Source organism: Thunnus thynnus, chromosome 23 (assembly GCF_963924715.1).
Source record: "Thunnus thynnus chromosome 23, fThuThy2.1, whole genome shotgun sequence".
Classification (NCBI taxonomy): domain Eukaryota; kingdom Metazoa; phylum Chordata; class Actinopteri; order Scombriformes; family Scombridae; genus Thunnus; species Thunnus thynnus.
In genome coordinates this window covers 23,418,092-23,441,433 of record NC_089539.1, presented here as the reverse complement: position 1 = coordinate 23,441,433, position 23,342 = coordinate 23,418,092, and the positions used below count along the sequence as shown (strand labels likewise).

Genomic DNA, 23,342 nt, shown 5'->3' with positions numbered 1-23,342 from the left:
TCTGTAGTGATTTTTCTTCATTGGAACTAAGGGAAAACCATGAAAAAAGGGCGTATTTCCATGTGATGCTAATTTATGCTTCCACTTCACTACATTTCAGAGGGAAATATTGTACTTTCTACTCCACTACATTTATTTGACAGCTTTAGTTACTTTTCAGATGAAGATTTGACACAATGGATAATATAACAAGCTTTTAAAATACAACACATTGTTAAAGATGAAACCAGTGGTTTACAAGCTTTTGACGTCTTACAAAAAGCAGTGTGTAGTCGGGGTCATATTTCACATGTCTATGAGTTGTTAACAGCTCCACCAAATAGTGATTTTTCCCTCTAAACTTCTCACATGCTTTCATTTCAATAAATGTTCAAATGGTCCAATATTTCAGCAAAAATCAAAGATTAGAGAAAAAGTCCAAAAACTGAAAACAGATTTGTGTATCAGAACTTTGTTTTTTCTTCTTTCCTCTCCCATTAATCATCTCACGACCCCTCAGATTTATCTGCTGACCCTTTGGAGGGGCCCGACCCCCAGGTTGGGAACCACTGGACTAAACTAGCTAACTGTATATAAAGTAGTTGAAACTAGCTCCACCTCCAGCAGCTACAACAGTAACATGCTGCTCTAACACTGATGCTTCACTATTAATAATCTAATGATGTCATATATAATAATATATCAGTCAGAGGGACCAAACCACTACTTTTACTTCAATATTTTAACTACATCAAGCTCATAATACTTATGTATTTTTACTTAAATAGGATTTTTAATTCAGGACTTACATTGCTGTATTGGTACTTTTACATAAGTAAAGGATCGGAATACTTCTTCCACCACTGGTATTGAAAGGAATGTCTACATAACTTTGGCCATATAGCGTAGCTGAAACCACAATGTGAATGAGCAAACAGAGTCGTGGAGAGAGTGAAAGTACGACCCTTTCTGCTTAACTTTGTGGAATTACTGTCATCTGACATCGCTCTGACATCATTGTGTCCCCTGGTTTTTGCACCAATCAGACGGAGGGATTTCCCCTTACCTCGTGATGTAATGAAACTCTGCAAGGAAACACTCACAGGATGGATCAGTGGTTACAACTCTGGTTTTGAGTATTGAGTCATTACCCCCGACCAACGAAACCCACCAACACCCAACTGCTCCTTAACCAGTCTTACTAATTAATTAATTAGTTTAATGCAGCAATTCATTTTAATTATGTCATATTGACTATATATCCAAATTAGATAGTGCTGTTATTCATGTTGCTGCAATTTATTCAGCAATATTTTATACTTTTCATACAAAATATCATCTCCAAAATCTAAATATCTAATCTAATCTAATCTAATCTAATCTAATCTAATCTAATCTAATCTAATCTAATCCAATCTACCAGTCTAAAAATAAACATGAGCATGCCAAAAACAATTCGTTATTTCATGGTAAAAAATTCAGATCCTGAAAATACAAAAGATATAAAGAATTACATTTGTATGTGAAATAGAAACAAAAAAACAAAGTAATTTGTCAATTTTAATTTATTTTCAGTTCTAGTGGGGATCCCAAAGTTATAGTGGAGATACCAAATATATCAGACCAAATTGTGTATGAAATTAGAAAGACTGAAAGATATTTAATTCAATGTAAACATTATAACGTGATACTGTCAGACAGAGTGGAATAAATTTCATGGAATAAGAAAACCATTAAAAGCTTTAACCTTTAAAGGGGAAATTGCTTTTTGTGATTTTCTGTTGTTTATATACTGTTATAATGTCAGCTGTTAAACATGGTTCCAAAACTTGCTCCCTGAAAGTCAAAAGTCAGGGCTTCAACCTATTTTGAATGTTTTGTTTGTAATGCTACCTCTACTTCCTCCTTATGATGACATCAGATTGTTTGAGCATGCACACAAACCGCTGTCCGTCCCGTCGCTTTTGTTCCACAGGTTGCTCATGGTTCCACTCTCACATTTTGGATCGGATTCAGCTCCAACATGTACGGATGTATATGAGAAATTTATATTTCAAGTAAAGAAGCATAAAAAGAAGTGAAATCCTGCTACTATAGTTTGTTTATGTAGCCTCCGGAGCCGGTGGAAGCTTCCTGAAGCTGACCAATCAGAGCAGAGTGGGCTCATCAAGAGGCGGGGCCTTAAAGACACAGGAGCTAAAACGGCCTGTTTCAGACAGAGGCTGAACTGAGGGGCTACATAAAGAGCCAGTATAAGATAAATAAGGAATTTTTAACTGGAAATCATGCAAAGATATTCCAGTAGACCTGAAAATGTGCCTGACATGTCCTCTTTAAGCTTTGTTGCATTTTTGTGGTTAATCCAATTGAAAAGAAGAAGCAGAGGAATTCTCTCAACTCATAACGAACCATTTAATTCTTTAGTTTATCTGAAAACTTAGCATGGACTTAACTGGCAAAATGGCAGAACAAAACAATAAATAAAACAAAATTCAGTTTACAATATTCATATAACAAACTAACAAAGCAGCAGAAATTATGAAATCTACTAAAAACCATAAAAAATACAACATTCTGTTTAACAAATCAGCATCAACATTAAACACTACATGTTGGGTTTTGTTAATTTGATTTGGAAAATGTTTTTTTTCTATAGAACGTTCAAAATGTGTCTGAAATTATATATATATATTTGTGACCAGCAATCTTAGCATCTACTTCACTGAAGTTAACTTTAATCTTTATATAAAAGGGAAAAACCCCAGCAATATTGACTTAGACTTAAGTACAAGTTCCTATGCATTTAATTATGATAATTTTCACTGACTTTCCTGAACTTATAATATCTGAATTATACTTTAAAACCAGTTTTTGAGTCAGATATCATGTGCAATGTGTGAAGGGATTTCCCCTCAAACCAAATTAGAGGATGGGGCTTTTCTTAGTCAGACAAGAGAAAAAATTATGTCAGCTGAAGAAAAAGGTCCAGGTTTTGAAAAACTGAATCATCAGATGAACATGAACAGAGTGATGTTTGGAAAAATCCATGTGTGTTCTTCTGTGAATCAGCTCATATTACCTCTCCAGTGCTTTAGTAAAGGCATCAAGTATGTTACTTCCATCTGAAAATAAATCTAAGATTGTCTAGATTTTCTGCATTTTTATGCGAAGGCAGCCTAGAACAGGAGAACTCTGTGTTTATGAATGAACTTTAGCTGTAGAGGCCATAGACTGTATATAAAGATGGACGTAGCAAGGTGTGATGTCACCCGTTGGTTACATTGGAGCCGGTATGAAGCCCAGAGTTGCAGCTTAATGTTGGTGCCATCTTTTCCATTTGTAGCCAGGACCTTCCAAATAAGAAGTCCGGGGTGTTGCCTTTCATGCTCTGGAAACATGATTTGCTACCTCGCACCAAAACTAACACTAGCTTAATGTGAAAGCCAAGCAGTGCCCACTTGGGCTAACATTGTGGTAAAAGGCCAGGTATCATAATCAAGTAAAATTTAACTTAGTGAAATATTGTGACAATAGTCCGACTCAGTGTAAGTCCTGGAGTCTGGGAGAGCAGCAGGTGAACCAACTCTCAATCACAGCTGTCAATCAACGCCCACACAGAAGAAATCAAAGTGGCACACTTATTAGAGAGCCTGAATTTACAGATTGAGACCATAATGACTCATTGAAAAAAAAGTTATCTTAGTATTTCTAGAGAGAAGTTGAGGCTTTTTGAATGAGAGTCAGTTGGAGTGTCGAGTGGCTGTCGGTGGCACTTTAAGGTTCTTCAGCCTCAAACCATGGTAGGTGCTGCTTGATAGAGATGTGAGCATTTGTAGATGACATGCAGTGTAGTGATGTGTATGTGTTTTCAGTCTGTCTGTCACCCTAATCTGATTGACATTCATATGTTGCTTTTTCTTGTTCACTCACTGCAGTTCAGCGTTGTGAGGTTCATATAATGCAATGTGAAATAAAGGTGTGTGGGTCAAGAGTGGTCATTGTTTACATATTCATATTTAACCAAAACTCTGGGGCTGATCTGAAATGGACCCAGTCAGCCATTTGAGATGAATATTTTAGGCAAGAGGACAGAGAGGAGAATAATGATAATAGACATTAGCAAATCAATTGTTCGATTTTGTGTGTGTGTGTGTGTGTGTCTGATAGTTTAGTTTTACATCTTATTTAGGTATTTAAACATCATCAACCTTTTTTTTTTTTACATCAGACATCACGTGTATATGTGTTGGAGGGACACATGACTTCGATATTTCTAAAATCCTGGATACAGTCTTGTATGTTTGCACTGAAAATGGCTTTAGAGAACCTAAAAGTTGATGATAAACAACACTTGCAATAAATTATCATCAATAATAGCTGATAATAGATAAGTAATCTCTGATTTTTGAAGAAACTGAGGCTCTCAGAGCTTCAGTGGAACTGCAGCAGAAATTCAGCAGAAGATAATTAAACTTCAGGCAGGTACTTGAAAAGAAACGGCTGTGAATTCCTTAAAACAGAAACAAACTTCCACCTGCAAAACCTCTTCCTGTGTTTGTGTCTGTGTGAGTGAGTAGGGGATACCCATCTCTACCACCTGAATATCAACACAAAAATCCACCTGTTGCTCTTCCTGTTTTCTTGCATTTCTTCACTGTTTCCTGCTGAGCTCAGCACTCGATTCAATGTCTCAGCTCAGCCACCACATCAGTTGCCAGAATGTCAAAGGTCAGAGGACAATGGCCTGTAAGGTGGTTGTTTCTTATCAGCTGTATTGAGTGAATAATGATGATTGAGAAGAGATGGAAGAAATATTTCCAAAAACCACAGATAGCTGAAGTAGGCTACACAGTAAATGTATCTAAACCCCTTAGACTTTGGCACCTGTGATATTAAGAGTGCAGAAACCCCCCACTCATAACACATTCCTCCCTTAGCAATGTCAGATTTGGTTATTCTTTGGTGTAATTGCTTACTAGAGCTGTATTGCTTAGTTGATTGATTGGTTAGTCAACCAACAAAAATTCTCTGATTCAAGATTCCCAAATCTGGTTTCTTTGGTCCTCTATGACAGTAAACTGAATATCTTTGTGTTATGGACTGTGGGTCAGGACAAAACAAGACATTTGAGGATGTCACCTTGGGCCTTGGAAAACAGTTGACATTTTTCACCATTTTCTGACATTTTATACACCAAATGAATAATCCATTCATTGGCTGCTGGGCTGACAACACATCTCTCTCATAGCAAGTGGCATACTCCCTCTTGTTTTTGTACAATAGTGTTGTACAGGAATTTCTCCTGGTGCTCCCAATGGCCAGTCTGATTCTGAGTGCAATGACCCATTCTGAGCGGCCCATGGTCGGGGAACCCTTTTGGCATTTGCCCAATTTCCAGATGGCCAATCCATCACTGGCGGCAAGCTAAAAAAGTTGGAAACTACGGATCAACGGGTACAGTAGGCTAAGTGAAAGCATTAAAAAAGTGACTAGTGGTCAAAGGAGCAGCTGTAAAGTGGTGGATACTTTTTTTTGAGCATCACAACCCCCGCAATATGACTAATTTCCCTGTCAGAATTTGATCTGTTTGGTCCAATAACATTTGGAAAGTCTAGAAGAGCGGTATGATTTAATCATTTTATCTCATTCAAGTTAGCAGAGGGCTAAACTGGAAGTTAGCTGACTCATCCCTGAATAATGATGAAGCCCATCAGCTTGCTTGGAGGCGGGTCGGGGGCACATTGACCCAACTTCAGAGATGGCCCATCTCTGGCACAACTCGGCGCAACTTGGCGTGTTTAAACTGGTAATGAAAACGCAAATCAACACGGCTGTAAGTGCTTATGGGAAAAGGCTAAAAAAGTGGCAAAGCAACTCACAGGGCTGGTATCCCAGGAACCTACTAGGGGGAACATGCTAGCGCTAGTCAGTCAAAGGAGCTTCTACTATTTTCTCTGTATTGGGCTCTTTGCCCCCATTGGCATTTTGTTCTCATGACTGTATATAATTTTATTCAATAAAGAGGGGAAAATAGGTCCCCAAGCTAGCTAGCTTGCTTACTATAAGTTAGCAAGCTTGTTAGCTTAGTCACTAACAGGACAATATGTTCGGACAATTTATTCAAAAGACATATTTGTACCATTGACTCCCGTCACATAACTGTCTGCAAACCATGTTTTTGTTGTGGAAAAGTAGATAGAGCAACATTTTTACGATAGCTTCCTCCATTTTGAACTCTGTGGCTCTCTGTTCCCTCAAGTCAGAAATGTCAAGACTGTTTGATATTGGTCAGTTGGGTGCAAATCTGTGTATCAAAGCGCACCAAAGTGAGTGAATCCACTTAATGCAGCGATTCCATTGAAGTGAATTATTTTCACCACAAAATTTCACCATTTTAAATTCTGGTGTGACCGAGTTTTTAAAGTGGTTTTAGTTAACCAAACCTAACCACACCTCAAGAGTACTGAAATTGCTACAAACAAGTATTGTTGGAAAAATCAGATGAAAAATGTTGAATGTCTATAAATGTTCCTCCTGTAGTGCTGTTTGTTAACTGATCAGATGGACAGATGAAGTGTCATTCCCATGAATCCCAGCTTCTCCTCTCATTTACAATAAAACATTTTCTCTGAAGCACAGATCCTCAGGTTTCACTTTCTTTTAGATTTACTTTGATGCTTTATGCAGCAGGTTGTTTCCTGGCCTCCTCTATTCTGATATTTTCAGTGTTCCTGCTGCCCAAGAATTTGTTGGTTTCCTGACAATTATACAATTGTGTTTCTGTACATATAAATAGGTGTCTGTCATTGACAAGAAGAGCCCCACATGTAGTCTGTTTCCTTTAAACTAAACGTGGGACTGCTCACTTTGTGCGTTACTCAACACCTTACACCCATTCAGGGTATCTGCTACATGACATAATTTCCTGTCCTCATCTCGCCTGTCTATGCTGTGCACCATATAATAACTGTAAATAAAGTTTTAGTTTATCTGCAACTCTATGCAAGGTATCATCCTGTATGACGTGCTATTTCGGCAGTTCCTTACCTTTTTGACATACCACCACAGTCCTATCAGATGAGCTCCAGTACCCCTTCACCTGCACCACTCAAATATGTTGTTAAGAATGGATAAACTAGATGTTATTTAACACTATTCCTTCTCCATAACTGACCATAAAAGAGGATATTGTTACAATACTTTTTATATAATCCCCATGTATCCATTGGCCATTAGCCAACTTTTTCAACTATTTGTTATTGATTACTTTTAGCTAACTAAACTATCCATCTGTATTTTCAACTGTTTATTCATTACTTTTAGCTATTTTATATTCAAACTAACTAATGTTGTTTTTTGTTTTTTATTTTATTCATACTTATAGCATCATCATTACTCACTTTGTTTTTGGATTTGTTATAGAATATGCACTACAATAAGTCAGGAAACATGAGCTACTCATGAAGTTGCTGAATTAACTAATTAGTTTGAGTTTATTGTACACAGTATGGTCTATAATCATCGCTGGTCTGTATAAAAGTGCTGTTTGCTGTTGTTTTTGTTGTCAAATGAAGCCTAAAGCAGGATTAGATCTTTGCTGTAATTGCAATAGCTAGTGATGAAACAGACTGGCTTCACTGTGTGGAATGAACTATGTATGAAGGGACATTGACAAGAAGTGTGGACATAACAGTAGCTGCTCATTATATCAATGACTTTTACTTTATTTCTTTTTTAATTATCTCAGCAGTTTAGCAGGGATTGTTCACAGGTGAATAGATACCTAGTCTGAGTTAGCTGAAAACATATTCAACTATATTTAGACATGCATACAACTGAGTAGGGGTACAGGTACAAGTAGTACCCTTTATTCCAATGATATTAAAGAAAATGGCCCCATTTATAACTGCTGTTTGTCCAGTCAGACAACTGAAACATGTCCTGTGTTTACATTGAGTTAAAGCTGCATTAATAGAGTTTTTGGCCAATTAGGAAGAGCAGATAAAGCTAAAAATACAGCAATGACATACTATCATCTAATAAGGTTTTTTTTCACATGTCCAGCAGACGTGATCTTCCCATTGGAGTTGTGTTTGTATTCACCCGAGACTGGACCAGACGGTAAATTTGGCATGAAACCAAAACTAGGAGCTAAAAGAGGCACAAAAGCTCAGTAGCACTGCAGAGTTGGTGACAATCCTGTGTGGGTTTGTCACTGATAATGTTATTACATCACATTTCAAATAGTGTGATGTCGTAGTTCATGCATCTCTAATGATAAAAGATCGCGGTTTCTACATGCTGTGGCTTTGTTGTGTTTCAGTAGAACACCAGTAGAACCTTCCATGTCTTCAGTGGTCTCTAATGGCTTCAGTAGCTCCTCAATGCAAATTCATTGCACATCAAAATTTCCCATTAAACCACAAATTTCCCACATTTTGCAATGCTTTCCAGTATGTTAAAACAACCATTGGTTTATTTTGACTCAATACTCATACATCTTGCTGCTGGAATTACTCACTACAGAACCAAATGTGCATCAATCCACTGCTGAAAATAATCCCCAACAAATGTACTGTCCTTTTTATCCAGCTGTTTTAGGAAATTATGGAGTTTTGTTGAATTGAACTACATTATTTTTAGTCTCTATAAATAGATATCTGCATATGAATGCAGAATCTGTAGGCAACGGGACAAGATTTTAGTACCAGAAGCATTCTGGTTTCCGTTTGTAGTCCAAATAGTATTGACCAATCATATTTGAGTGGGCTTTGGGTGCATGCAGGTAAACAGTCCGTGTGAAAGCAAAAGAGGTGTAACGCATTGGCTGAAATGCAATCTCGGAATCCGTCAGCTATTGTCTAAGGATGATTTAGCTTTTTATAAGCTTTTTTTAAATCTTCATTCATATGCATATATCTGTTTATACAGATTGGCCGAAACCTCAACTTGCTAATCAGACTGTAAATGATGGCTGCGGACGGAAACGGAGGTCTTGACCTGGATATTCATTACCCATTATCCATTATCCGGATAACCATTGGCTACACTGGAAGGCCCAAAATATTGGCTGTTGTTGAAATTATGGAGCCTTTGTTTAAAATTAAACTACTTATCTATGAGCCATTTTTTAAGATATATGCCTTCAGTGGGCTGACAATGTTTCAGTGGTTTCTAATGGCTTCAATAGTACCTTAAAATACTTTGATGCAAAAACAAGCCATTATCTGTAACCTTTAGAGTTCCTAATAAAACCACAGATACAATAGATTGCTAAGAGTTTGTAATGGTTTCCATTGCGTTTCTACAGGATCTTGCGATTTCCAACGCATGCTGCAGCGTAGTGGTTTCCAATGACTTCAACTAGAACCTCAATGCACTGCATTGGGTTGTATGCACATACAGGCCTTTACAAGAAACCATTAGATCTCCCATTATGACCATTAAAACTAACCTTAAAAGTGAGTTATTTGAAATTCAGTAGGAGCAGATGATTTGTGTTTGACATGCATGAGCGGGTAGACCCCTCACCCACTTCTATGAAGTTTGGTGATTTAAAGGAAACTGCACAACCACAGTTTTCACACCTAGATCATCAGTGCATCACACTCTCTCTCTCCCCTGTGTGTGTCTATGTCTCTCTGCCACTTTGACTCTCTCTCTCTCTGAGTTATAAATAAATGCTTTCATGACAACTCGAACAGTTTGAGCCAACTTCAGGGCAAGAAACACACGACTGTCAGTCAGCCAGTCAGACAGACTATCAGACAGGTCTTTGGTGAGCCTGTCTCCGTTTTTGGCATCGCTCCAACAGGGATTGAAATCCGACAGTCACACCGGGCCCGGACAGGCTTAGGAATTGAACCGGCGACTACAGTGCAGGTGTATTACGAGCATCAGGTGTTGAGACCATGGTAACCACATCGAGGGCAGTGGTCTGTCTGTTTGTCTGGCTGTCTGTTTGTCAGGTCAGAGGCGCTTACATCTCCGAGAAGATGAATGAAACCATCCGGAACCTCCTGCAGTACTATGTGAGTACAGCAAGTACTACTACTGTTATACTACTGATGCTGTTATGTTACTACTGGCATAATCAGTATTTGTAGCACTGATACTACAGATACAAGCTTTCTGTTTTCTCCTCCTGTGACTTTCTCACTCTGATGCTCTCACCACAAACACACACATGTACACACACACACACCTTTGCATTCATTGTATGCCTAAAGGACTACTCTGGTGTTTTTTGTTTGTTGTTGTTGTTGTTGTTTTTATCATTTTAGTCAATTAACTACACACATCATATCACTATCATAGATTAAGTTAAGTTAGTTGAGTTAGTCAACTTGTAAAATAAAGTGTAAATCATATTGTAAAGTGATGATGCAGTGGACAACAGGGCCACTGTCTTTGATGGTGCATTCAGGGACAATCCAACACCAGATATTTCAAAGTCAGCTGCTAAAATGCAAGAAAAGACCAAATTAGAGTTTGGTTATTCTTTGATTATTTGTTTGTTTTTTCATTACCTGATAACAGAGCTTGTCTCAAATGTCAGACTGTCCATGAAGGCACCACTAACATGGACAAACAACAAAAACATTCACAAAGTTTTTGTTTAATTATTGATTGTGTTGAAGTCATTTTTTAACAACATAACTTGTCTCCATTTGGTGCTATACAACATTTCACATTATTTCACTTTATCTTTTTCACATTTATGTTTGATGTTTGTTTATGTTTATGTTTTGTCTTTAGCATTAGACTTTTTGACAAAATAGCTCATCAGTTAAATGCTTGGCCACAGATGGCTGTCCTTGATGACACCAATAAGAACAGTTCTCTTAAAGTTTACATGATTTTTATTTAATTAATGATAAATGAAATTACAGAAAAACTAAAAATGAAAAATGTTTCTTTTACGTCAAACATGAGCTGAACAAGCTTTGTCTTTGTCTTTGCAGAACATTTCCAATGTTCAGAGGTTTGACGGGAAACCTGTCTTCTCCAGAGAACTGATTGGAGGCGTGGAGGTAAATAGAAGTCAATTTCTTCATCGGACCACTTTAGCTGCTATGAATCTAAAACTCCAGCCATGGTCTTAACCATAACCTGAAGTGAACATTTCAGTGGAAAATATGTTTAGCTGTTCTCTCGAGAGTTAGATGAGCAGATTGATTGGCAGAGGTAGAGCGGGTCGTCCTCTAATCGGAAGATCGGCGGCTTGATTCCTGGCTCCTCCAGTCTGCATGTCAAAGTGTCCTTGGGCAAGATACTGAACCCCCAGTTGTTGCTCCTGATGGCTGTACCATCATTGTATGGATGTGTGTGGTTAGTTCCCACGGTGGGGCAGGCTGGGACATTGCATGGTAGCCCCTGTGCCCATTCAGCGTGTGAATGAGTGAATGTGTCTTTTAGTGTAAAATTGCTTTGAGTGGTCGGAAGACTAGAAAGGTGCTATACAAGTACAGTCCATTTACCATTTAGATTGACATCAATCTAATGCCTATGCGTTAAGTACAGAGCTGAACTAAGGACATGGTTAGCCTAGCTTAGCATAAAGACTGGAAGCAGGGGGAAACAGCGAGCCTGGCTCTGTCTAAATTTTTTTTTAAAAACCCATCAACACTTCTGAAACTCACTAATTTTAACATGTTGTATCTCGTAAAAGAAATGTAAAACAAACAATTTGAGGTTTTAAGGGGAGTTATATGGTGGAACTATTTCTTGACAGACAACAGTGTATCTATCCGCCCAGTACTTCGATAAAGTGTCTCCGGTTGCCAGACAGGGTTGGTGGGCTCAGGTTGTGGTCTCTGTACAGGCACATTGTTACCAAACATGGCATCCTAACTAACCTAACTAAGGCTCCGGCTGTTGTTGGCCAAGAAATAGTTCTAGCAGTAACTCCCCCTCAAACCACAAATTGTGATTTTTTACATTTCAGACATTATGGATTAAACAAATGTGTTAATTAGGGAGCTTTAGGGGTGTTGGTGGGTCTATTTTTGAACTTTAAAGAGAGCCAGGCTAGCTGTTTCACCCTGCTTCCAGTCTATATGCTAAGCTAACCATGTCTTGACTCCAGCTCTGTACATAACACACAGACATGAAATTGATATCAATCTTCTCATCTCATTCTCAAAAAGCATTCACATTTCCCAAAATGTTGAGCTCATTTGGTGCAGTTTGTTGTTGATGCACAGCTTGGGAGACATAGCTCAGGGCAGAAAATACCAGATTTTCACAGAGCCTGGCACATAAAAGTGCATTAGGTTGATTCAGGATGTTTCGTGTTTAGAAAAAGTGCTTAAGTCTCTGATAAGTTGCACAATAATTCAAAGTTCACTAGGAGGTGTTATAGTGCTGTTACTTTAGGATGCTTTCCATGTTCTCCTGTTGAGCTCCTCTGTCTAAACATTGAGTCAGCAGCTTTCTTCAGGTTTCTGTATTTGACAGTGATGTCTGACACTGTGATCAGCTTCTTTATCACACTGGAGTTTGTGTTGAGGTTTTGTGGGGTTTTTTCCTGCTGGCTGTGCATTGTGCAACCTTTGTGCAACACTTATCAGGCTCCAAATGAAACTTTCACTCTTCACCAACAATGATGCAAAGCCACTTCATGGTTGGTTTCAAGTACTGAGCACCAGAACAACTGAGATGAACCACTAAATACAGACCAAAGAATCTTTACATGTTAAATTCTGCAGCAATTGAGTTGGTTGTTGCTATTTGTGAAGTTATTATGTATGGTTTACATGATAAAATAGAAATAAGTTCAGGTTTAGATCTAAAAATTTAAAGTGGAAGGGCAATTTAAGTGTTTTTGTTTGTTGTTTTTGTATTTTTGACATTTAAGTTTCCTAGTTTTCTCTTCCATGATGTCCTCAGCCAAACAGATGATTAGATAACAATTTAAAGATAACCAGGAATTAGACTGAGTGCATTTCAAAGAAAATAATGTCAGTCATCAGTTTAGAGAGGTAAAAACCTCTCTAAACTGCTATACAAAGTATTAGGTATCCAGTTAAGTTGGGCAAATTGTGACTGTGTGTTGGTACAGTCATCTGAGCTCTGGCATCAGATGATCAAACATGAGCTGGCTCTACCTTGACAAGATTTTGCAGGTGTGAACTTTTGTAACCAAATTGCAGCATTTGGATCAGCTTTATCTTAGCCCAACAGTGGCCTGAATTTGGCACACTAGATTGATGATGAATGACATGTTTTCTGTCTTTCCTTGTGTCCTAAAAATTGGAAAAAAAAATAGCTTAGACAAGGCTGTTGCCAGCAAATCTGACATGAATGCCAAAAAAAGGTAATTTCTATATTTAGGTGTTGATAGTTGTACACTGGAAGCAGAGTCTGCAAGTATTGTTGTCATAATTTAGTTCCAGAGAATTACTGAAAGTGGTATGTAGCAGGCTTAAGGCCACCCACCTCACACACCCCTTTGGGTTTCCCCATTTTGTACTTCCTTCACTGCAGCACTACAGGTGTTACCGTTTCATCATTTTGAATTTTTCCAAAAATTCAAAACCCACATCAGATTCATCTGGGGTGAAACTCCTTTTTTAAGTAACAGTTAACCACTCATATCATCACTGTTCAGTGAAAATTCATTTTGTTTTTGTAGCTCCTAAAATCTGACATGGTTTTTAACAAAATAATAATAATATCTTCGAGATGCATCTTGAATTTTGGACCAAAATGGAAAAAAAAAATGTCAGACTTGTTGACCTGTGAACTCTTTGAATTCTTGCATCCAAATGAGGTTTAAACCTTTTAGCAATGCATGTTTAACAGTCAAGTGACCTTCCCCTTTAAGGCCTACTCTAGTCTTAAGTTAACTTGTGTGTGGGGGGGAAACCACACATTTTTTCCACTGTGTGAAAGGTTTTCAACACATTGAGGCTGTTACAAGTCAAGCAGAGAGAAACGCAACTCATCTTTTATTTAAAGGACTATACCATTGCTTTTACAAGCAAGTCATGTGTACTCTTTGATTGATTCCCTACCTTCCAAGCAACCTTTGGGTTCAGTTTATTTCTATTAAAATCCACTTGCAGAGACTTGAAATTTGGTGCAGAAACAAAACACTCTCTCTAATATCTCTGTGTGTGTGTGTCTCTTTTTTTAGGAAAATATGGTGTTAATGGGTGGTGTTTTGGACACCTATGAAAAGCTGTTTCATCACATGTTGAAGAATCTGCCAACCCCAAGTCCCCAGCTAGCCCCCTCTGGTACTGCCAGTAATGCCGAGAAAGGAGCAGACAGCGATGTCAAGACGGCGCTAGAATACCTCTTGAAAATGGTCGGAGACCTGAAGAAATCCCATTACCAAAAGCAGGGGACGCTTCTGAAGAGACTGCATGACATCAGTCGCATCAAGGTAGAGAGACTTAAACTTATACTGAGAGAGAGAGAGAGAGAGAGAGAGAGAGAGAGAGAGAGAGAGAAGCTATGGGTAAGGAGTGTTATGATAGTGTTTATGTAGGGCTCACCAATGGCCTCTGTGGGGCATAAAGTGAGGCTTAAGGAAGACTATTGAGGACTTACAGAGGGTTTGTGTTTATAGAGGCCTTACAGTATGGCTCATCATATGTTCATGTAGGTCCTACAGAGGGCTTTAAATAAGGCTCATGGAAAGGCCATGCAGTGCTAATGGAGGACTTATCTATGGCCTGAAGTAAGACTTTTGGAAGGTTTAAGAAGGGATTTTGGAGGACTCGTTCAAGTCTTAAAGTAAGGTCTGAGGGATTATTTAGGGTATACAGAGGGCTTATGCAGAGCTTCAAGTGAGGCTTTAAGTTGGTCTTCAGAGGGTTTATACAGGGCTTGAAGTAAGGCTTAAATTAACAAGTATGTAGGGCATACCAAGAGCCTACAAAGGCCTGAAAGTAACGCTTATTGAGGGTTTATGTAGGCCTTATGTGGGGCTTATGCAGGATTAATGTAGGGCTCCTGGAGCGTTTTTGTAAGGTCTAAAGTAAGACAAACCCACATAAACCCTACCTTACTTATTTGGAAACCTCATGAACGGCTTCATAAAGGTTTCCTATTGAAGCCTTAAGAGGAAAAAAAGGATTATGGAAGGCTTTCTAAAGGTTAAATGTGAGGTGGAAATGTGATGTGTAATTATTAATTATTGTGGTTGTGTACTTTAACCAGATTTCATAAATTCAACATGTTAACTTGTTAAGGTGATTGTAAAATTTACCTCCCTGTCTCTTCAGATGGAAGAACGGGTCGTCCAGAGCAAAGCATTGGGGGAGCTGACTTGGTTTTTTGAGGAGGCGCACTCACTGCAGCACAAGAGGAAGCGACGGCACGCACGGAGGGTCAAAACAAACCGGAGAGCCTGAGACTTCCACAGTGACATCAATGATGACAACAGTCGTCAAAAACAGTAAAACAACAATGCATAATATGTTATGAAAATTGATCAAATAACATCATGAGAAACAGTATATCAAAAATATTCTAAATGCAACCAATGTGCCTATTTTTAAAAACAATTTTGTGAGAGTAAATTATTAAGTAATTATTTAATAGATTATAAAATGTTTATTAATATGTAACAGTGAACCAGCAGCCTAAGCCTAGTAAATATTGTAGTTTTGCTAAATTTATATATTATTTAAGGAAGTTTGGTGCTCAATACTTGAAAACAGCCTTGTGGTTTGATCCTGTAAATGTTCATCACTACAGGATCCAGAGAGCTAATTACATGGAGTTTAACTTACTTTATCAATATCACAATTTCTATTTGTTTATAAACTGCAGATGATGTAATGCAGATGATTTAATGCTCAGAAAATCTACTAGATACAAAATTTTGATTTACAAAAATCAAGTTAGTTATAATAATTATTTTAGGTAAATCAAGTGTTTTTTTTTTCTTTTTTAGTATTTATCAAATGCACAACAAAAAATAATCAACAAAGAGAGAAAAGGATCAGCTACTGCAAGGCAAAAACTTTGATATTTATTTAATTTTTCTTATGAAATTCCTCCTCAATGCGCTCTGATTGGATGGTGGTGGAGAGGTGGGTGGTGCCAGACTGACAGGCTCCTGTCAGTCTGTGAAATGTCTGAAAACTTGTTTGAAAACCACCATGTCTGTATGTGAATTTCTCAGATGCTAATTGTGTTTTACATGGAATATCACATGTGAAATCTGCACTTGTGAGATACCTGAAAATCACATATACATGCAACATATGTATCACATGTGAAATGTTCAAAAACCACAAGTGCCTTTATGTGAAATTGCTCATGGGATAAACATATGAAATATGTTATACACATGGCAAATTCACATATACATGTACATCAAGAGAATTCAAATCTCTCTGATTGGATATTTTTTACTGCAAAACTCACTTTCTCTTGGAAAGTTTGCAGTCACTGCAGAAACTGCCCACCAACTTCTCCACTGTACCGCCTAAACAAAGTGATGATAATGTTTACAGTACACACAAAGTACACCATACTTCAATGTACTTCAAGTCCAAGTACTTCACTGTAGTACATTTACTCTGTTGCTGAGGTTCAAGTACTACTGCTCAGGGGATTTTATATTCTACTGACATTTAATGAGTTTATATATTTATTTTTGTATTTAAAGTGTTAATTTAATACTGGAATTATATTGTTGTGACTGATTGTTATTTATTATGTATTTATTGATTGGCACATGCAACTGAATAAAACATGAATTTTATCTCTACTAGTTTTTGTTGTTGATTTGTTGTGCCAATTAAAGTTTGGCTCTGAGTCCATGATTACACCAAGATTTCCAAGACTTTGTTTTTGGTTTTTAAAGACAGAGAGAAAAGCACAGCACTGACTCTCTGTCTTTTTAACTGAGCAGCAAAGACAGTTATATCTGTCTGCATTTAGCTCAGTGACTTAACAGTCTCACCTTAGAAGCACAGCGCAAGTCTCTTTGCTATTTTAAGATCGACGCAATTGTCATTTTCCTGTCCAGTGCCCACGTTGTTAAAATAGCAATGGCACTTGCGCCCATCAGTGCGCCCATGGGCATGTTGGTCTAAAAGTAAGGTGTGGTCAGGCACATTGTTGGCGCATTGCTATCTTGAGGCAGCAGAGAGCGATTGCGCTATTGACCAACAAAAACCTGGTCTTAAGTCAATGGCGCAGTGTTTCTATGTTATTTTAAAGGCACATTATCAAGACAGTAATATGCACCTACACAGGCACAACATACACTCTGCTTGTTACACACACAGGACGCGCAACAGTGCACAAACATGCAAAAGGTAACAAATAAAAGGATTACAATGTGAAAGATTATTATTGTGTATATTAGTGTATTTTAAAAAATAAATGTCATAATGCTTAGTCATAATATTTATCAGAATTAACTAATCGCAGTAATGACGGATGAAACTGTTTAATTATTTGACCAAATCGTGGCAATACACGTAGGTATTTAAACAGACGGACAACAACAGATCAGACACAGATCGACTTTCCTGCTGCATCAATACATGATGACATGAGGAAATAAATGAGGTGAAAACAATGATTAAATTAACGAAGGAAATAAATCTGGATAGCTTCTAGCTGCTGCCAGCAGCCGGATCAGCACTTTGGAGAGCTGATCAAGTCCTGATAACTGTGTTGATGATTCTTTACATGGTTAAAATTAATGATTTAATTTTTGAATAATATTTAACAAATATTCTTTAATATTTTTGAGATTACAGTGATCAGGTTTCCATACTTTCAGCAATTAAAACCCTACTGATTTGACCTGTTACTCCATGACTGAAGGAAACGATTTTAAAGAAACCAAAGCTGTAATTAAAAAAAATGAACCTTTTCAAAAACCAAACAAAAATAAATTTGCAACAAATTTATGAACAGGATCTTAAACTGGTGGTCTGTGGCTGACCACAGGGGGGTCCAGGAGCAGCAGAGGCCAATGTGCTCGTTATGGATTGTGCACTTTCCCTTTGTGCACGATCAGATCCGTTGCCTCTGCAGAGAAGCGCTCCTTCTTACTACTTGGCAAATGCACCATCATAATAGCAATCCGCCAAGGTGCAAGCGCACCTGGCTCTTAAAGGGAATGGGAGATGACACTGTGATTGGTTTATTGCATGTTACACCGAAAACACACCAATGATTAATAAGGAGACTATGGACAATCCCTTTGAACCATGTGCCTGGCGCATCGACCATTTTTCTGCCGTTAAAATAGCAAAAGTGGATTTGGACTCACCCTAAATGCAATTGCGCCATGCACTTCAGACCGTGCGCTTTAGATCATTAAAATAGGGCCCCATGTGTTCCTATCAACAGCTCCAGAATAACTACTAAATCTACCTTGAGGTGATATTGTCTTGTGGACTGCTGCTGTCAAAGGTCAGGAATGAACTTTGAAACTCACTTCTTGATTTGTTCAATTCACAAGACTGTAGATTCTTGGCAACACAGCGAAATACATTTGGGTGTTGTCTGCATAAAATATCACTGGAGATTTTATTGTGTGTTTATATTTTATGTATAATTTGTTTTGTATGATGAAAGCATGTAAATGTAAGATAAAAGAGGCTAATGACTGAGCCTACGGGAATTTCACTAGCATGTTATCTTGGAGAGTACAATTAGATTAGGTTCAACTTTATTGTCATTGCATGCAGTAGGTGCCAGTACAACGAAATACAGTTAGCATCCAACCAGAGCTAGCAATAGCAAGTGCCTAGATATAAGTAGATAAATAGGATAGAGTAAACAAAATAAAGTGTGTGTATGTAGCAGCAGTGCTGGTGTGCAAATGAACAGTGCAAAGTTTGATGTAATGCAGGTTCTGAGGTGCAGAAAACAGTGCAACAAGACAAGAGATGTTATGACTGATATAAATGATGGTCAAAACTATAACGTAGAAAGTTGTTGTAAACTATAGTATAGTTGTAAACTATAATTATCATCTAATTACTTTAGGTCTTTGAAGTCTTCATAATCAAATGCTCAGTGGTGTCTGCTTTACACAGAACTACTCTCTGGAGAGTGAAAAGATCATTGCTGTTATTAGTCTTTGGAGCTGTTTCTAAACAAACTAAGATGACCAAACTCTTCATAATGAAACAACATATTACCCAGTGCAGCAATGTGGCTCATTGGTGAGTTTTTATTAGTTTTTGGACAACAACGGAGGTCTACGGCACAGAGGAATAAGATATATCAGGCTTTGATACACACACAATACTTTTTAGTAGATCAGTTTATTGTTGATTTGGCTCTGCATATGAGATTTGTTGACAAGAAGAAAAATATATAAAATTGCCAGCCTTATCCTTGTCCTTATTTACCAGAGAGTCTGCAGAGGTGTTTACACACACAGTCAGCTCTCATGTGCTGCTGTCAGGTCTCACTAGTTTCTTTACATAGGCCTTGTTTACACCTGGCATTAACATCCATCTTGGGTGATGTGATTACAAGTGGACAGCTCTAAGTACAGGTGTGAATGCACCCAAGACGCATTGAGGACACATTGAGATCTGATCACTCAGACCACATTAGGAGGTGGTCTGGGCCGCATGTGGCCACATTTATTTAGCAGTGTAAACACAGTGTGTCCTGGGCCACATTGAAGGACCACCTGCTCAACTAACATCCTCTTTTTTCCGGCAGACTACGCACAGGAATTGCACTGCTGCCACCCTCCGTCCAAAGCTATTCAACTTGTTTGATAACAGGATAAAGAAATGCATTATTTTGTTTTTCTATTTTTCATGTGAATAAAAAAACATAATTCCTGTTTTTTCCTTTATTTTTCTCATCCCCTAACCTGTTTTCCTCATCTAATTGACAGTTTGACTAGGAATTAAACCATTCTTTTTTCGCTTGTCTGTCTAAAATATATTTCAGAAGCTAAACATTGCTGACCTATTGGATGTATAGAAGAACACAGAACATTAATTATTATTAGATCCTGTCAGTGTGTCGGAGATTTGAATAATCAATGAAGTTATGCTGCTGTGCCTCGCTGCATATAACTATATTTGTTACATATGTTTATGTTCAGACACGGCACTAAAGTAAATCAATAGGATGGGCATTTGACTTTTGTGAGGGGGCACAATGCATTGTATATTTGTTTATCCTGTTATCAAACAAGTTGAACACAGCTTAAGACGGAGCGAACCCCCGGTCCTCCCACCGGTTAAAAACAACAACGAATTTGTTCTTTGCAAACGGAAATGATGTCCGTGTTTATCTGCATATAGAACGGGGAAGTGAGATCCAATCACAAGTGGTCACTCAAGATGCATGTGGAGATGCATGTTAATGCCAAGTGTAAACAGATGTACTTAAAGCTGTCCACTTGTGATCAGATCACCCAAGACGCATGTTAATGCCAGGTGTAAACAGGGCCTCAGACTGCATTCGGAGGTGGTCTGGGCCACCAGGACCGCCTACTCAACTGACATCCTCTATATTCTCGCAGACTAGGTACAGGAATTGAATTGCTGCCTCCTGTGTTCAACTTGTTTGATAACAGGATAAAGAAATGCATTATTTTGTTTTTCCATTTTTCATGTGAATTAAAAAAATGTAAACACCAAATGTGCACTAATCCACCGCTGAAAATAGTCTCCAACAAATGCACTATTTTGTCCTGTTTGTTTGCTAAAAACTACAGTGTCCAGCTGTTTTAGGAAATTACAGAACCTTTTTAAAAATGAAACTATGTATTAGGCAGCTGTTTTGGCAGACAGAGTAAGAAAATCAGAAAGTAGGTAAAGGTAAGAGGAAATCCAGGTCTCACATCTCTACAACAACATACTGTAGGTCAAGTAGAGTTAAATCAACAAGGTTATGCAGGGTTTTTGTGCCTTTGTTGTGGGTTGTGGACGGTGTTGTACTGAAGCTCCAAACTGTGTGTTGCATCTCTGAAAAATGTACTATTCCTTTTTTTAAAAAAAAGCATTCATATTTCTCTTTGTCATCTACAAGGTTGATACGGTTTGTGAAGTCCCTTTAAGATTGTTCACTGACCACACACAAACACTGCATCTGCGCTGCAGCTCCAGCTGCTGTGGGGAAGCACAGCGTCAGTTCTTAGAAGTCACAACCTCACAAACACACAGAGCCACCAGGGTGCATTGTGGGTATGGGCTGCAGTTACTGTAAAATACGGCCACCTGCCTTTTACCAGAAGGGATGTCACAGGAAGTGACATCACAGCTGTGGGGTGGAGGGAGAGTGGGGGTCTGGTTTGTTGTAGCTGCAGAAATACCCCGACCCACCCATCTGCCTGCAGAAGATCTCTGAGCTTCAGTGCAACACAGACTGCAAGATTAAAACTGAAAATAGCACAAATGCACAAATAACAAGATGCAAAATAAGATTAAGTAAGTAACCCACTGAGTTACAGTTACACTGTGACTGAAAGACAGATAAACTTTTTTCAGTCACTCAGACTCTCAGATGCTGCTGTTGGTTAAAAAAAACAGCAGCTGAACGTCACTATTTAACTGACACCAAAGTTGAAGAGAGGCTGTCTGACTCCTCTCCAAGGCTTCCTGCCACAGCAGCTCCACACTGACTCTCCTCTGCACAGATATTATACTTAATACTGCAGCACACTACACAAAAATATTATAAGAAACCATCATTTAAAGCCTGAGATGCAGGTTAGGTTCAGGTGGTAGATACTCAATGATCAGGAACCATTTATTAAATGTTTGTGTAATGCCTATAAATGCTAAATAGGGGGACTTCAACCTGCATTAACTGATGTTTTGTACACTAGTTTTTATCAGAAACAAGTAGTGAGCACAACAATGACATATCATTAGCTTTTAAATTGATATGTTGAATTTGTTAGGCAACAGTTGCTTATTTCCACATCCAGCAGTTACGGAGCAACATTATCATTCATTTGGAGTCGTGTTTCTGTCCACCTGGTGAATGTAAGTCCAATATTCACTCTCTTTTAGTTCTGTTTTTGCTCTCTACCAACTCCTCAGGGAAATGTCTGGCTCTTTAGCTGCTAAATGCTCCACTATGTTCACCAGCTAGTCTACAGCTAACTGTGTCTGTTTGCTGTTTGGTGCTGAGCAGGTAGTGTACAGTGGCTTTTTAGAGCTTTTACTCTGAAAACAGCTGCCTGCTGCGGCCCAAAAGAACACTATGAGAGTGCTGAGAGTGAACCAAAACAATAAAGTTGCAGCCAGACAGATAAACAATGAGCTGAAGTGAGAGCTGACAGCAGCACATTAGGGCTCACTGTGTGTGTTAACACCTCTGCAGACTCTGTGATAGATATTCACACTTTAAAGGGTAAGGCTGGCAATTTTCTATAAAGCTATAAAGCTCCTTACAGCTGAGGGAAGCTGCAGAGTCATTGATAAATCTCTGTAGGTTCATCACTATGAGCCACGAACAACACATTACACACTGTCATCTCATACAGTATTATTATAAAAATACTGAATATAGCAGCTTTAAAGTAGGAGGATAAGCACCAACCCAGCAATCCAGCCATAAATAATCTGTACATTATTTATTAACTATTATTACAATAAAATAAATAGCTAATCTTTTACAAAGCATTTCTTAGTAGAAAGTGGTTGTCTGGGGGTTTTAGATGACATGCTGGCTGTTATAAATGATTATATGACACCGACACTCTGAATGGACTTCCCTTTGCCTTTAACTACATGTTTCTGCTGCAGTGTAGGGAGGGGGCAAACTACTGCCGAGGTAAGGGACACTTTCAGCAGGACAGCAATGGAAACCATGACAACACTGAGAGAGAAACTGGGAGCCGACTGTCTACCCCCACTTCTGTTTCTGTGGCGGCTCCGTCAGTGTGTGTTCATGTGTGTGTAGGTTTCAGTGTGAGTCAGCATGTTGCAGATGCTATTGCAGTAGAAGGGAAATGAGTTTTTGCATGTCTATAAATGACAGATAATATTCTGACTGAATGAGCTCACAGCTCAGCACTGACGCCGCTGCAAACAGTCTGCAGGAAGAGGTTTGATGGAGTGACAGTACATCATTAAATGTGGAATATTCAATCATCTCCCCTGTTCATACTGGCTATTAAAAGATCCCCTTAAAATGTGCTTTCAATGTAAGTGATGGGAGCCAAAATCCACAGTGTGTCCTGACTGTTATTTTACTTGACTGAAGACCAAAACATTGATAATAAAATGAGTGCAAATCATCTACAGTGTGTGGGATTTCTTTTTAATCAGATTTTTTATTGAAAAAGATCATATAGCAAGAAAAAGCTCAGTCAAATTGAAGTCAAAAATCACTTCACTTGTGTGTCTTTTATTGTTCACATTATCAACAGGAAATTCCTGACACACACAAAC

The 23,342-nt window shown here is 38.3% G+C and overlaps 1 protein-coding gene across 1 annotated transcript; it reads left to right on the top strand.

Moving 5' to 3' along the window:
• Nucleotides 1–9,694: 9,694 nt before the first annotated feature.
• LOC137176075 (interferon gamma-like) lies at nt 9,695–16,676 on the top strand. The gene is made up of 4 exons (XM_067582131.1): nt 9,695–10,010; nt 10,944–11,012; nt 14,120–14,371; nt 15,216–16,676. Exons 1-4 carry the CDS (start codon nt 9,891–9,893, stop codon nt 15,342–15,344), a joined length of 570 nt encoding a protein of 189 aa, XP_067438232.1. The 5' UTR covers nt 9,695–9,890; the 3' UTR covers nt 15,345–16,676.
• Nucleotides 16,677–23,342: the final 6,666 nt, after the last annotated feature.

Excerpts from the sequence above, each read along its gene's own strand:
- LOC137176075 (XM_067582131.1), top strand. The coding sequence starts at position 9,891 with ATGGTAACCACATCGAGGGCAGTGGTCTGTCTGTTTGTCTGGCTGTCT. Across the intron at positions 10,011-10,943 it reads GGAACCTCCTGCAGTACTAT|AACATTTCCAATGTTCAGAG; the intron begins GTGAGTACAGCA and ends TTGTCTTTGCAG. Across the intron at positions 14,372-15,215 it reads ATGACATCAGTCGCATCAAG|ATGGAAGAACGGGTCGTCCA; the intron begins GTAGAGAGACTT and ends CTGTCTCTTCAG.